Genomic DNA, 16106 nt, shown 5'->3' with positions numbered 1-16106 from the left:
CAAGGAAACGAAGTGGTGCAACTCGCGTCACGGTACGCCGCTTCCTCGCCCGAGACTCTGCGTTCTCTCAGATTACGTTTGCAACACGAGCCACAGCCTGTGGAATCGGGCTTCCCTGTGTTGAAGAGTCGCGGAAACGGGAGATGTCCACACGCGTCACACGTTCAACATTCACGCTGATAGTTTTGAAGTCGAGTTATCATCATTATTTTCGAATATCAAATGCATACCACCTTTCTCCCCTCCCTCTTCCTCGAGCGGATAATTGTTCCAAAGTTCGAGAGTTTCCGAAACATCCGAAAGGGGAAGATTTATCTGGGAGGATATGCGCGCGAGATAGTTTGTCGCAGAAAGGTGAAATTTACTTAGTGGAGGAAGAAGGGGGGGGGAGGTACGAGATATCGCGTCGGTTATACACTCCTTCCCGCTATGTATAGACTTGAGAAACGACGAAAACTTGGGCAAAACCTTGGGCGATAAACGGCTGAATGAATAGGTGGATGGTTCGCCAAGCCTACGCCTTCAACTTCTTTCCAACGAAACGAAACGAATCCGCTTTATCGTCGTCGTGGATGGGAAAAACGACGCGGCGGAAGAAGAGGAAGGGGAGGAAAAATTTGAAATCGTTTATTCGGTGGCATTGGTTTCTTTGAGCAAAGAGAGAGGAAGCTAGGTTCGAACATTAATCCCCATCCATTGTCGTCCAGCATCTGTTGATAGGGCCATAAAGTTTTCCAGTTGGCTGGTAACAAAATACATATATATATATATATATACGCGATGCGAAACGGCGTAACGACCAACAAACCCAACCCGTGGACGAACGTTTTTGCTTCGAAAATTCGAATCACGTGCTTCGAGGTGGCCGTATCGCCGAGCAAAATGGCAATTAACGCCGCCACAGGGCCGTTCCCGTACCCGTGACTGACAACGGAAGAAACGAGATTAAAACGACGCCTGGCCGAGCGAACCATTTTTCACCATCTCCGCCCGAGAGAAAATATGAAACGTGGATGTATATCGTGTATTCGATTCGAAACTTGGGAAATTAGAGCGTCACAACCGTTCCATTCCTTGTCTGTGCATTATATAAATATACCTTGCAGACACTGCGGTAACCGGATAAGCTCGAAAGTGCAAACATCGCGAGACCACCGCTAGAATCTCGCGAAATTTGTTTTCTTCGATCTCTGTTTGAATTTCTCTGAAGGTTCTGTTTCACCTGGGGAGAGATTTCGATCCAGGATATTGATCCTTGGCACACACACGGTTCGCACCACACGAATTCGGGCAGCGCGCTATCAACGATGGTTAATTATAACGCATCCCCCTTCCCCTCCCCCGCGTGGAATTTATTCTATCGAAGTTGACGAGGATTTGATAAATGGATAGAGGAGAAAAAGGGTAAGCGATTTTCGTCGATGGAAACGAAGCCAAAACAAAGCCCGCAATCGAGATATATTTTTATATAAGCGGATACCTTTTTTCTACGTTTGTTAAAAATTCGCAATAAAACTTAATGGCTCGGCTATTTTCCGCGAATCCGTGAATCGTTATTAAATTTCCCTAGGACACGATCTTCCTGTTTCGATTCGACCTGTTTGTTTTGAGAAAATTCGAGTGGGGTATCGAATTTTTTTTTTTTTGTTAAAAATATTGCGACCACGCCTCCGCCCATATTCCAGTTACAGTTGAATACACGTGGAAACGAAATGTTGTATTATATTTCGATCATTTTTCATCCAGTGTTCAAACTAAGTTGGTCCGAGTAATAATTGGCAGTCGAGTTTCGGTCGCGTAGCATCATCGGTTCGGAACAAGTTTTAAATTAATAAACCTAGACGTATTTAATAGTCCGCATTGAAACAACGAGAAACTGGTTTGCTGGTTATTACCGCATGTTTCTAAAAAGTGTCCAACAAATATCAATTCTAGGAACATTTTGTCGGAACAACATTCGAGTTTCTCTCTCTCTCTCCCTTCAAATTTATTATATCGATAGTACTAGAGCTTTTGTTAATAAACGGAATCTAACGTGGAGAACAACGTCCACCCGGGATAATGCACAGCGTGGCCATTCGGCGAAAGATTTATAAAACCATCCATAATTGGACATGGATGGACTGATAATTTGTAGGAATTTTGCGCCTCTTTCTCATGTACGCACGCTCTCGCTGATTAAACTCGTCCACGAGATGATTCGATGAAATCCTCTCACGTGAAACGAGTCGAGTATTGGATTGTCTTATTGAAAGTGAAACAACTCCTCTTGGACTAAAAAAAAAATTCCTCGTTGCAAAATTATTTAAATCAATCTTTCAAAATTTTTTCTCACCGTAAATGTAATTTTCGAAGCTTTCTTAGAATTTTAATAAATCAATTCCCCAAAATTCGTAAAACATAATATTTTCAGAACTCTCTCTCTCTTCCTCTCTTTTTCTCCGTTGAATCATTAATAACAAAATTAATTCTTTGTTTTTTAAAAAAAAAGTAAACGACGTTGATCGATTTACAATCGCGAAATCATTCACGAGCGATGATAATATATTTTACGCCTCGATAAATCTCGTTTCGCGAATACACGAATGAACACGAGTTTTATATATATATATATATATATACGTATTTCCACGATTCGATTCTTCTTTCCAATCATTTTGGCCCGTAAAATGGCCATTGGACCATTGTGGTGGATAAGCATTCCATAGCTATATTACACGATTGGAAAAAGCTGCTTTCATTTTTCTGGCCGGAGATAGGCCGGATAAGCTAGAGCTTTAAACGCGCGTATAGTTTATCCAATACGATTTTTCTCGCGTGAAATCGATTTAGAGAAGTTTCACCTCTGATTCTTAATTAATAACCGAAAAACAAGATGGAGAGGAAGAGAGAGAAATTGAAACACGTTGGTTGGCAACCAACGTAATTTCTGACTTTGCTAATTAATTAATAATCCTGATGCCGAATATTACCCGCTTTGAACCATACCCATTTCGCTGACCATTCTATTAATCCCGAGTTAAACGGTCTCAAATACTCGAGCCACTTGAATCAAGTATTCGACTCGATTAATTGCTCATTCGCGACATCCTCCTCCGCTATCGTTTCTATTATTCCGACCATTCTTTCCAGATAAATTATCGATCCAAATTATTCCTGTTATCCGTCATTCGCTTAAAGAAGGATACGTGTTTCTTTTAACTTCTTTAACTTCTTTCTTTTTATATATTTTGTTTCGAAAGATGAATCGGTTGGAGGCGAATCGAACAGGTGTTGTACGTGAAACGAAGGAAAAAGAGAACGGAGAGAGCGATCTCTTGCGGAAATTCTAGCGAAATAATCGCGGTGGTTTCCTGGACGATGGAACGCGAGCAATTCCCGGTGTATTAGCATGAAATTTCACCATGGACAGACGTCACTTGGATCTCGTTGGAGATGTTGAAATCGGTTGTTGTCATCGTCGTGTATTTGACGAGCAGGTCAAATGTAATTAGAATTCTCTAGGCGAGTTTCATTCGAGGCTGGCCATTCCATCATCGTGGAAAAAATTCTCCCGCGGTTTTTTTTTTTATTCTTTCATCTTCGTGTTTTATATATACATATATATATATGTGCGTTATGGAAATTTGAATGATCGCCCTTCCCCGACGATTTATTTCCATTAACGACATATTGTTGCACGAATATCGATGATAAAGCGATATCATCGAATGCTTGCCGATATATCCTCCGGTGGATAACCGAATACAATTGTTGGGCAAGCGTTAAAATACATGGGATGGAATGGAATTTGGAAACACGTTTCATCGAATACGATGTAAATGCCGCATATGTATATATATAGATTTTACTGTTAGACAGAGCACTGTTCGTTGTGTATGATTAAAACGATCCAGTTCAGGAAAAAAGTTTTCACCGGTGAATTTCCTATGCATCGTTTCCAACCTCAAACTATCTACACGCCGATTCGGTATTGGCTCCACAGATTTATCGTATTCTTGCCCACAATATCCTTCGAAAGCGTTGGTTGCTTTAAAATTAAGCGAGTGATTTTTCAACGCGATAAAACACTCGGCTTTTCTTTGTACATTACATTTTAACCCCAGCTTATTCCAGAGGAATAGTCACGCGTAATTTGATATTTAAATTGCGGGATCGGTCCTCGAGGATTTTTTAGAAAAAAAGGCAAATAGAACTTTTAGTAGGAAAAAAAGAGGTTGGCTTTTAAGCATCTAAGTAAACACGGTTCAAGTTCATCTTTGTTGAAATAAAGGCCCGCAGCGTCTGGTGTTTGTCCGATCGAACGTGTGACGCAACTCACGCGGTGATACAGGTGTAGCTGGAAATCCAGAGCTGGGAAAAGAATGCAAACGGGATCGAATTGAGCGAAACGTTCGAGATGGCCGAGCATGTCGTGCGTCCTATTAAACGATTGCTCGCTTTTTCTCACTTATATTTGTACAAATATATAACGAATATATCTATGGAAATTTTGTTGTCTCACGTTAGAAAAACTCGTTCGATAAATCTTGTGAAAACAGAATCCACTAATTCGAGGTTGAAAGTTGTTGACTATTTTATTATACAACGTTTTCATCTACGGAACAAAAATTTCTTCCGCTATTTTTCACGCTTACACCGTTGTCCCTTCATTGTTCAATTTTTCGGGTAAAATCTGACCACACGAAATCTCCATTTAGGCGATGATACAAGGACGGTGTAATTGCGGTATTATCCCGTAATGGACTATTCTTGCGTTTGTTAGAATGACACCCTCGCGTCTACTGCATATGTGTGTGTGTGTGTGTGGTTAAACGACGAAACACGATTCGTTAGTTGCGTAAATATATAATGGCGAATAGTGGCACGAAGAAAATCTAAACGGCGGAGATGGCGAGGGATAAAATGCTGACGAAAGTTTGCGTTCGAGAAAAGGGGTACTGCGTACCGACGAAATCTCCCGAGTTTCACCATAATTGGATCTATTAAGAGCGGAGACAATTTGCCATCGTCTAGGGAGACTGAAAAGGGTCCATAAAAAGGAACGCTGAAAGCTCGAATATTCGAGGATTTGTTCTCGAATAAGCCTGTACGATGTATCTCCCGAATCTCTTCCATCGTCTCGGCTATTTTGCAACGGAAATCTACGCCTACTTTATTACCATTATTTCGTTTAGACGATCGTTTAAATTTACCTCACGATTTTTATTATAAGAAACTTTGAATTTTCGTACTGCTAATTGATAATTCACTTGTACATTTTTGTTCCTGGTATCTAATATTTACGATGAATTAGTTTGAAATAATATTACAATATTCTCTATATTTTAATCTTAAGCGAAAAATAATATTTTTGGATTTTTAGAAAAATAGTCCTTTCCAAGATTTTGAGAGATATCTTGTCTTAAAAAGATCGATTTTTATTAATCATTTTATCGCAGAATGCAACGAATTATCGCACGAACTATCGCGTGTGCGAAACGAAATAGGCCAACCTTTGAATCTGACGATCAATTTTTCACTAAGATCGAGGAACAGACGCGCTCTGATCTTACCCATTTACGATCAACCCTTTGTAACTCGGAGAAAATACGAGTTTCAATCCCCCGAAAGGAAACGCGGGAAAGCTGCGGGGCAAATCGATTCTGTTTGCACGATGAAAGGAGCTCTGGTTCCGGTGGGATTCTCGATATGTCGCCACGAAAGATAGCGATTCTTTCGAGATCAGACGGCCTAAGATATCTAAGAATATCAGAGACGATCGTATCGTGAATACTTGTTAATTATTTCAGAATAGAACGAATCGTTTTGAATAAGAAAATAATCGAAGACAATATTTTTATATTTAGATCATTGATTTTTTAAATATTTCATCATTATTTAAATATTTTCTTTATTTTTCATTTCTCTATTTGAACATTGAAGATACTAATCGTGAAATTATCTTTGGTCTTCTTATATACGAAACATTCATAAGAACTTCGACAAATGTGCGAAATTCACGATTGTACGGATTTTTAAGTGAAATAAGTCGACGCATACTCGGACTCGAAGAATTTAGATGGACAATGGTTCCTTGAATCGAAATAGCGTGCTTGTTTCCTTGTTGAAACGATAAGACAGACATCGTGGCATGCAATTTTTGTTTTTTCGTGTCGCAAGAATTTCTATTCAAATTTTCAATTTCTAGAAAAATATCAAAATGAATTTCTTCCAGAGACAAATTTATAAATGATAATTTTGACGATAACGAATATTACGAATTTCCAAGAAATTTGAAATTGATTAAACAGCGCTTTTTCCTTCATCTCGTTTGTATTTTATATATCATAAACAAGAACCAAGAAGCTAAAAATTCATCTTCGTTATTTTCATTTTCCCTTCAAAAATCTTTTCAAATCTACTACTCCATTTCAAAGAATTCCTGTCCCATTCACTTTCGACTCGAGCTCTTTTCTTTTTTCCTCTCTCGATTATTCTTAATTATTCACGCAAAAAAAGAACCAAAAAAAGAGCTCTCGCGCTGTCCTACGCCCCCGAAAGTTCGGATAAAATAATTGGCCGCGATCGTCCCCTCGATCCGAGTTAAACGATGGTTTCGCCAACTTTCCCCATTCGAAAAATGTCCCCAACGAGGAACTCGCGTTGATGAACTAATTGCCGCTGGCTCCGCAATTTCAAAGCAGATACTCCACTCCAAACTTGCGCTTCAAATACGAATCGATCCATCCTTTTCGATCCACTTTTTTCGAAGAAAATGGAAGGAAAATAATCGAGATACGTCTCTCCGTATACAATTCTCATTTTCCACTTTCGATTCCACTCTCTTCCTCTTCGAACATCCTCCTCTTCTCCTTTGTTGATACTCATCAAATGTAGGATCGTGGGATCAGGGTGTGGAAATTATTACTTGTTGCAACGACGAGGTTCAGGAACGTTGGGAAAACGTGATTTCCAATAAAAGATCGAATCTCGGATCGAAGTGGTGGACTTCTTTGTAGCAGGCACTCGATTTTTAACTACTAACGAGCGCCACAGCCACGAAAAACGTCCGTTTCGATGTTCGCGGGAACGGTTATCGAGGTTAAGTGTGTTTTTCCGTTTATCGATAAGGACTCGGCAATGGAACGGCGACCGAGCTCGACCAACCTCTATACGCCGTTTCCCTCGAATATTATCGATGGAACGCGAAACATGTCGAAATTAGTTTTCTCGGATTTAAAACAATCGAGGCAGGAATTTTAAATAATTTAACCTTATTATCTCTGCACCATCCTTAACGTAATATTGTCCACAACCGTGAGATTCTTTCTTTAAAGAACGTGGAATAAATTTTGAAGACCGATATAGCCATGTTTTAAAGTATATATTTATATCTCGACGAAACGAAGATCTCAAAAAAGATATTACGAATAATATCCTAGATATAATTCTTCGAATTACACGATCTAATGTAATATTTAATAACTCATTTATGCAACTCATCGATTTCGACGATAAAATATATTTCCAAAGATCAAGATATAATCATTGCGGAATCTGTGACACGATAATTTTTCTCCTTTGAAAAGATTAAAAATTCCTAAAATCTCTTTCTTTTAGAAATTACATCCTTTCTTAAAAATTCTCTGAAACAATTTTTTCGGCAGAGAATTGCAAAAATTCGTTTCTAGCGTTTGCTTAACTTCGTTGTTAAGTTTTCTTCGCGCGCACTGTTTCAAATTATAACACATTTTCACCGTTCGAACGAAAGGACGCGGAGGATCGCGTCTGTTGCAACCCCTGTGCGAGAAACCTTGCTGCGGGAAACAACGGAATTTTCATTTGTCCATCGCCCCAACCCGTTGCCCGTGGTCACGGTTTCCTCCTGACCGAGAATGAAATATTTTCTCGTCGGTGGAAGACCAACAGCTTCTTTGTCATACATCCGCCCTCCTTCTCGTCCCATTGGGGACAAGGGCGCGCTTTTTTAATTAATCAATCTCGCCCTTTCGACTCGCGTTGTATCGCGTTCACGTTGAAAATTCCCCTCTTTCCTTTCGCGTATCAACGAAATCACGCTTAGGAATTTTTTTCTCTTCTTTCGGAGGAACGAGCAACCCGCGGCTTTCATTCCCCGGAATTATTCCCTTTAAAAACGGATTTTGAAAAATGGGTAAAGGAAAAAAGAGGGAAGAATTCTTGCTCCTTCTTTCGATCGATCTTTGAAAATATATTTTATCGTCGAAATCGATGAGTTGCATAAATATTAAATATTAGATTAGATCGTGTAATTGGGTCGAAGAATTATTATTCTTTTGGAATAATAAATATAAAAGTCACGTAATAAATGGATTTTCTTTACCAGAAATGGAATTTCCTGCCCCACTTATTATTATAAGTAAATAATAACGGAATGAATTTTATCATTATTCCTTCCATAATAAATAAATGTAAAATAGCGTGCATTCGTCTTGAACTTTATATTACGTGAAGAAAAAAATTTTGACTATTTCTAAATAATCGATATTCAATGTATCACGCTAGGGATTTCTGTTTGATCGATAAAAAAATCCTTTGATATAATTCTATACTCGAGGGTGTTGTTCGAGGATCTCGAGGACGGGTCGAGAGAGATTGAAAGATTATTCGCTGACTCGGACAAAAAAACAGAAATCGGCGATAAGATAATTCTCAGGTGGAGAAATTATTGCATCGAAAATTTTATCTTCGTTTCGAACAACAAAGCTGAATATTGCTCTCATCGAAGGAGAGGTCGAACGAAGGTCGCATAATTTTTCCCCCCCCTGAATTACGATCACGATAAGGCCATGGCCAAACTTTGTGTAAAAAGCTTTGATTTTTCTAAAAAAAAAAATTAAAGTGGAGAAAAAGAATAAAAAGTTCTGTTCAAGTTTATACAAAATACTTGAACAGAAAAGAAAATCTATATATAAAAACGTTATTTATATTTTTATATTTCGCGCCAATTCTACTTATCCGAATTATTCTTCGAAAATATTCGTTGTTCATTTTTCCTTTCCAGCCGTCATAATCGTAAAAAAAAAGATCATCAACGAGTTATGGCATTTCCCCTGTAAAAATCATCCCCTTCTTAAAACCAATCTCTTCCTCCAAAATATTATTCTGTATCCGAGTCCGATAGACTGGCTCGGCCCTTGCCTTATTTTCTCGCAGCGATACAACCTCTCCCCGATATAACTCGAAGAAGTTGAAAAACAAATTTTTTTACGATCGCAACATCTGAATCTCGTTAAATTCTCGATATACGATTCTTGATACTACGTAAAGGATCGTCCGGCCAATAAACGAAATCATCCACGAGATTTTCGAGCTGTGAGAATTGGAAAAAAGATGAGAGATGTACGTATATATATATACAGTCGTTTGATTAAATTCTCATCCCGAAAGGCGCTTTGACTCTTCGCGTTAATTTACGAGTACGTGGAGGAAATACGAAGATCAACTCTGTTTGAAATTACAGAAAGACGATCGTATGCCGAAAAATGATGATTGATATACGTTCATACGGATCTCTTTAACGCTAGAGATCTCCAAAATTTATATCGTTTCACAATTTTCTTAATAATCCTCGTGTAATCTTTTCGCTCCAGAAAATTTTGTTATATACTAGAGGTCGCGTAAAAAAGAATTTATATTTTCGCAAGCGATACAAATATGTAAAGGAAATATCCCTTGCTTGAATCGTATAAAATCCACTCGCAGCAACGCAAATAACGGCGCGCCCGTCCGACATTTATCAGCGTGTACAATTTTAGTAAATGCTGCTTATCCAACTGCTTGGCCAAGTACAGATATAAAATATATTTTGTCGGATAAATTCGCATATATATATATATATATATATATGATCGTAAATATAGCATGGACGGCCATTCGACGATAACCATTCGATATGCATAGATTTTTCAATATATAATAACGCGTATGAGCCGAAAGGAGAAAAGGGATTCCATTTCCAGACATCTCGAAGACGTTTCATTATCCATTCATATATATATGTATCCTCTATACCCTCGTGCGCCTCCTCAAGATGATATTTCACGAGGGACGATTCACCCTTTCTCGTGGTTTGGAATCGCGTGCTTGAACGTCGTTCAATCATCATTGATCACGAATCAACGACGAATTAATTCTCGAGTCGTAATACAATTAGTCGATCCGTTATTTTAAAGCTTGATAAAATGATCAACAGTGTTAAGTTGGTTGATATTGATTAAAATTGATCAAGCTAGCTTTATTAACTTTGTTTTTCTTCTCCTTTTCTTTCTTACACCGTAAAATATTAATTTCGAGGGATCTTTCCATTTTCGCCAAATTTTTATCTCGATCGAGAAATTGTATGTATCTCGCAATGGGCGATGGAATTTTAATCTATGTTCCACACGTCGAACGAAACCATTATCCGGCTGACAGATAAGAGCTCTCTCTGTCATCTACTTATGAACCTCGATTTTCTTTATTTATTTTCGCGGAAGTTTATCGATAACGCGAGAATCGTTATCGAAGTACTTCAAAAGATTTAATTAACTCGAAATACAGTCGTTTAATTATACATTTAAAACACGATTTCCAAGTGGTTCGATACTATTTTTTTCCCCTTTCGACGAATTAATTAATTCTTCTAATTACAAATATAGATTATATCGTTTCGAAACTTTTTCACGACTCTTTTATCTTAAAAGCGAGATATATATATCGATAGAAGGACAAATGTCGAATTGTCGTGAAATAAATATGGGGGAAATCGTGTTCGATACGTTTATCACGCGGGACGTGTCATCGTTTCGGGATCGCGATTATTATCGAGAGATGGAAAAGGAAATAACAAAGGACGCGGAATCTCTACGTGAACGTCGTAGCGAACGAGGGAGGCGACGAAAATTGCATTTCCATCGCGGCTATCCCCTCCCGAATATGCATATCGTGCTCGTCCACGAAATTGTTTCTCCGCAACAACGCATGCACGCTGCGCGAACGAATATACGTATCGAGAACATATCGGATTTTTCCCTATCTCCGCCTTAAGAATCTTTATTCTATTTCTTTCTTTCTTTCTTTTCCCGAATCTTTCAATTTGGACAAACTTTGACGAAGTGGAAAATATTTTTCGACGCGAGGAATTCGTTAAAGTTGTCGACTCGTAGAAAGATTTGCGGTTGATCAATTTTTTTTTCCATGAAATGGAAAAAAACTTGTCCTGTCCTTATTAATGAAATCGTAGAAATGGCGCGTAACGATAGAAGAATACGAAGTTGATGTATAGAAAAAGATTAAAAAGCGATATTAACTTTTGTACGTGGTATTTCACATATATATATAGTCGAGAAAGTTTTTAAGTGTTTTTCAAGGATATATCGGCAAAAGTTCGATTTCCGCTCCGCTGAGTAAACATTAATATGAAGCCAGGAGGAGAGTTATCCATTCGATACTTGGGAGGGGGAAAAATTTTTCCATTCCATAAGGAGCTTTCCCCGATTTCCAGGGCCTCGTAAATACCGAGAGATGAAATGTAAATGATACCGGTGTATAATGCATACCGGTTCAAAGTTCAAAGTGACGAGATTTTCATTCCAGATAAAGATTGAAGATTCGTATAACGGTGAGCGAAATTTTAAATTTTATCCTCGTTTATACGTACGCTCCTTCTTCCTCTTAAAACCTGTTAAAACGTGTTCTCGTTTATTTGTCGCGTTTCGGCTCGTTCATCTGGAAAACGCAATTAATCCCGCGTCACCCCGTCAACAAATATCTACGATTCCATTGTTAATTTCGGGGAGACGATTTCCACGCTCTCTCTCTCGAGGAATTTCATTAGATGCAAAATTATACGAGCAAGTGTATCGCGTCCGATTTTATCCCATAGTTAGTGATAGGGAAAATGGGGAATAACGCGGAGAAGAAGCGTGGCAGATATCGTATATCGAGACGATGAAAAATGAAAGGACCTCGATGGAATACGAATTCGTGATCTCCGGCCGGAAAGCCGATATTCTATGTCCTTCACCAGACCATCTTCTCGATTCTTTCGCGTTATTGCCACTTCTCTTTCCATCCACTTTGCTTCCCCCTTTCGAATCCAACATTTTTTTTTTTTTTTTTTAATAAGCTTTTTAACTCGAATTTCTAGCGGTCAAAAAAAGAAAAATTATTCTCCAATGGAAAAGATTGAAATAAAAGTTCTTTGGGAAGAACACAGCTTTTTGTTGAACTTCTTCCAAGATCGGAAATTAAGATAAAATTCTCGTTTCGATTTCAAGACTCGATCTCGAATCTTACTTTCTTCAATTCTGAAATCTTGGAAAAAAAAAATCATTTGTTTAAGCTCGAAACGAGTATTTCGCATTTGATTTCATCTCGAGGAAACGCTCGTTTTCGTCGGTCTATTCTCAGTTTAACTAATTGTTAAACTATCACTGGAATTTACCCGATTTTACGCGCGGGCCTGTTAATTTTAACTCGTAAGATGCACGCGAAAACATCAAAGGACCTCGATGTTAACAGCTGGTTTACATTCGTGGCATTTTGTGCGCTTTCGAGTTTTGGAATGGATGGATCGGAATGCATCTCTAAAATTGCGTGAAAGACCTTGCGTGAAAAAAAGAAAAAAAGATATATTTCATACATATTTAATTAACGATAATTGAAAACGAGTTGGCCTTCGAGTGTATCAGGGCAGAAGGAGTTGATTAAGGAGCACGAGATGAAAAAGAAGATATAACCAATCTTTCGCTTTCGTGTAAAACCAATGCGTCACGAGTTGAACGAATCACGGAATGAAATTGAATCCCTTAATACGTGTCTGATAAACTGTTGTTTTCGCATCTCGATTAAATTGGATTATAAGAAATTCTAGGAGAGATGTTATGGTAAGAAACAGGCTCCTTTTTTTCTCTCTCTTCAGAGAGAGTTGTTTTCGCGATACATCATTCACAAGGATAGATTAAACTATACACGGTTGGCCGAGTTGGATAATTCGGAACACGATTGAACCTGTTCCTCGGTTATTTATACACCCGGCTAATAATAGATTTTTGCATTGAAACAAGGAGCATCGAGAATGAATGGATCGGACGTGGATAAAATTTGATTGTGGAATCGTTCATTCTTGTTTTCGTTTCAATGGGATTTCTAGAAAATTGATAAAATCGTCTTTACTCCTTTTTTTCTTTTATCCATAATCAAAAAAAAAAAAGAAAAAAGAAATCGGTGTGTAAAAATTGCGATGAAAGGACGAACGTTGAATGTTGCAGGATACTGGCCATTCGGAGTGGTGTGGTGTAACGTGTACGTGACGTGCGATGTGCTGGCTTGTTCCGCGAGCATAATGCACATGTGCTTCATCTCGTTGGGCCGGTATCTCGGCATCCGGAATCCTTTGCGGACGAGGCACACGTCCACCAAACGGATGGTCGGCTTCAAGATAGCGGCTGTGTGGTTGCTCGCCATGTTGGTCTCCAGCTCGATCACGGTTTTGGGTAAAAATCGGATTTTTAAAAAAACGTTCTTCTCCCTTAGATGCGCATCTAGATATTCGCTTCGTTCGAATAATCGTTCGTTCGTTCGTTCGTCAAACAAGAACAATAATCGGGAAAAATTGGGAGAAAGAGAAAGAAATCGTAAAACTGGATCTGATATTCGAAAGCGTTTCCTTGGAGCGGCAGGTTAAATGGGAAACTTGTACGCGAACTCTTCTTCTTCTTCTTCTTCTTCTTCTTCTTCTTCTTGTCATTCTATCCGAAGCGAAGGCTGCTCGATATTCGAAACTGTTTCGCATACAGTGGAACAGGGACCTGGTCGATAAACGATTACGGTTTTGCCCAACGAGCGCCTCGTTTTTTTGAGAGTTGCGAGATCCGGGGAGGGGAGAAAAATTCCATTGCACCTTTCCAATCTTGCCTCCCCCCTTTTTTTTTACCGAACTATCTCTTAATCCTCGAATTTTCATCCTAATTTTTCACATTTGCACCGATTTAATTAATACTGTATTTTTGGATCTAAAGAAAATTTAAAGTCGTTGGACAATTAAATCTCTTTCTTTTTATCTTCGAAATAGCTATGCATGTAGCGGTTTTAAATAAAACGCTTGTATATATGCTTTCAGTGACTTTGATTTTGGTGATCCAAATAGAGAATTTAGATATTTTTTATTTAGTTCTTTCGGATCTACATACACAGATTCGCGTCGAAAATAATTTACTAAATACTCAAGTTAATCCACTGGATTAATTTTATTGCTATTGACAATGTTTTTCCCCAGGCATAATAAATCCTCTAAACATCATGCCACGGCCGGGAGCGTGCGTGATCAACAACAGAGCGTTTTTCGTGTTCGGCTCTCTGATCGCCTTCTACATACCCATGATCGTCATGGTAGCCACTTACATTCTGACGGTGCAGCTGCTCAGGCAAAAAGCCCGTTTCATCGCGGAACATCCTGAACGAGATCAATTCCGAAGGCTGGGAGGCAGATATTTCTCGACGAGGGCTTCCTCCACCGCCACCTCGACCGTGGAAACCGCCACCCCTTCGTCGTCGCGGTATACGTGGAGGACTTCCGGCGGTGTCGGAAGCGACAGGTAAACGTAACGAATCGGTAAAACAAAAATGTGTCGTGCGTGTAAATCTTCGTTTAAAATTTTCTCGATAACGGGAGGGAAAATCGTGGCAATTAGAAATCGTAATTTATTATCTCGGGATAATACCTTTTTATCCAATTAATCTAACGCGACGTAAATTTCGCTGTTGATCCCGCTGTTGAACATATTTTAACCGATTCGCATTAATGGAATTAAAAAATCTCTTTTTCTCGTCCTATTTCACTCAACTTCCCCTCCTAATTGGAAAGGAAATTAGCGAAGCAAAATAAAATAAAATAAAGATAAAAAGAAGCGATGAAGTTTCGATCACGGTGAAAATTACAAATAACGCGATTAATTAATTAATTCGTCCTGAAATTATTCTGGTCCGGTAAATACGATGCAGTTTCGTGCAATCGACGTCAATTTCCCTCTTACGTATTTCGAATTAAAAAAAAGAAGGAAGAAATTTCGAATTAAATTTCGTGTGCTGCGATTCGTCGTGATAACTTGTCGCCACGGAACAACAACCGTTTAATTTTCCAGTTTAACCAAATTAAACGCGGAGGCTCTGTGCCGTCGCAAACATAACAGGTGCAGGGGGGCAAGGTCGGCCGCAAAGTCTCAACCGCAGTTGAATTTCGCCGTGAACGGGGCGAGTAACCCGGCCGGAAGCGGAACCGGGGCGACGAGACTGGCGACGAAAGTGGATCAGGCGACGCAAACGCCGGAGAATATCGGCCGTGAAACAAGGAATTTCACTCTGAAGGCTTTGAAGCTCCAATTAAACGTCACTCCCAACACCCTGAATCTCAGGTTCGAATTCCTTTTTCTTTTCTCTCTCTCTCTCGTCACCTTGCTTTCGCGCTATTAAAAACACCGTTATTCGGTAGTTTATTGGCAAAAGTATATCGAAAGTATTTATCTCTGGATCGTTTCTCGTTCACAACGAAATTAACCATTCGATCCTCGGGTTATCCTCGATGTTTGCCGCCATGTTGGCTAAAGTTTAATCGCGAAATTGAGAGGTTGTTCGTATCCCGAAATCCCCCGGCACACAGGATTGTGCGTGAACGAGTCTACGTTCGGGATTAACCCTTCCCGAGCATGGAAACCCATTTGCACATGCAAATGGCGCCCGACTTTCGAATCCAGAGGGCAAACACAAACGCTACGTTCCGTGTTCTCCCCAGGTTTCTCCCCGGTAGAACGAAGAGGAGATCGTTGGCCGCGAACGCCGTTGCAACGGAGCAGAAAGCCAGCAAGGTGTTGGGCCTGGTTTTCTTCATGTTCGTGCTCTGCTGGGCCCCGTTCTTTCTACTAAACATATTTTTCGCCGCGTGCCCCGAATGCTCGGTCCCGGTACACGTGGTCAACGTGTGTCTGTGGCTCGGATACGTGTCCTCCACGATCAATCCGGTCATCTACACCATCTTCAATAGAACGTTCAGGGCTGCGTTCATCAGATTGTTGAAGTGCAAGTGTTCCAGGTGAGCGAGATCAATA

General features: G+C 39.4%; 1 protein-coding gene across 6 annotated transcripts in view; it reads left to right on the top strand.

Annotated features, from left to right (window-relative positions):
- Positions 1-16106, top strand: part of 5-HT2alpha (serotonin receptor) — a 31025-nt gene that overhangs the window by 13617 nt on the left and 1302 nt on the right. For 5 of the 6 annotated variants that reach the window (XM_006561560.3, XM_006561561.2, XM_006561559.2 and 2 more), the window contains 4 exon segments: positions 13275-13499; positions 14282-14600; positions 15147-15416; positions 15794-16090. In XM_006561560.3, the coding sequence (XP_006561623.1) occupies positions 13275-13499; positions 14282-14600; positions 15147-15416; positions 15794-16090 (1111 nt within the window). 6 annotated transcript variants of the gene reach the window in all.

This window comes from Apis mellifera, linkage group LG9, assembly GCF_003254395.2.
Source record: "Apis mellifera strain DH4 linkage group LG9, Amel_HAv3.1, whole genome shotgun sequence".
Classification (NCBI taxonomy): domain Eukaryota; kingdom Metazoa; phylum Arthropoda; class Insecta; order Hymenoptera; family Apidae; genus Apis; species Apis mellifera.
Note: the sequence above shows the minus strand (reverse complement) of the source record. Positions and strands in the feature narration are given on the sequence as shown.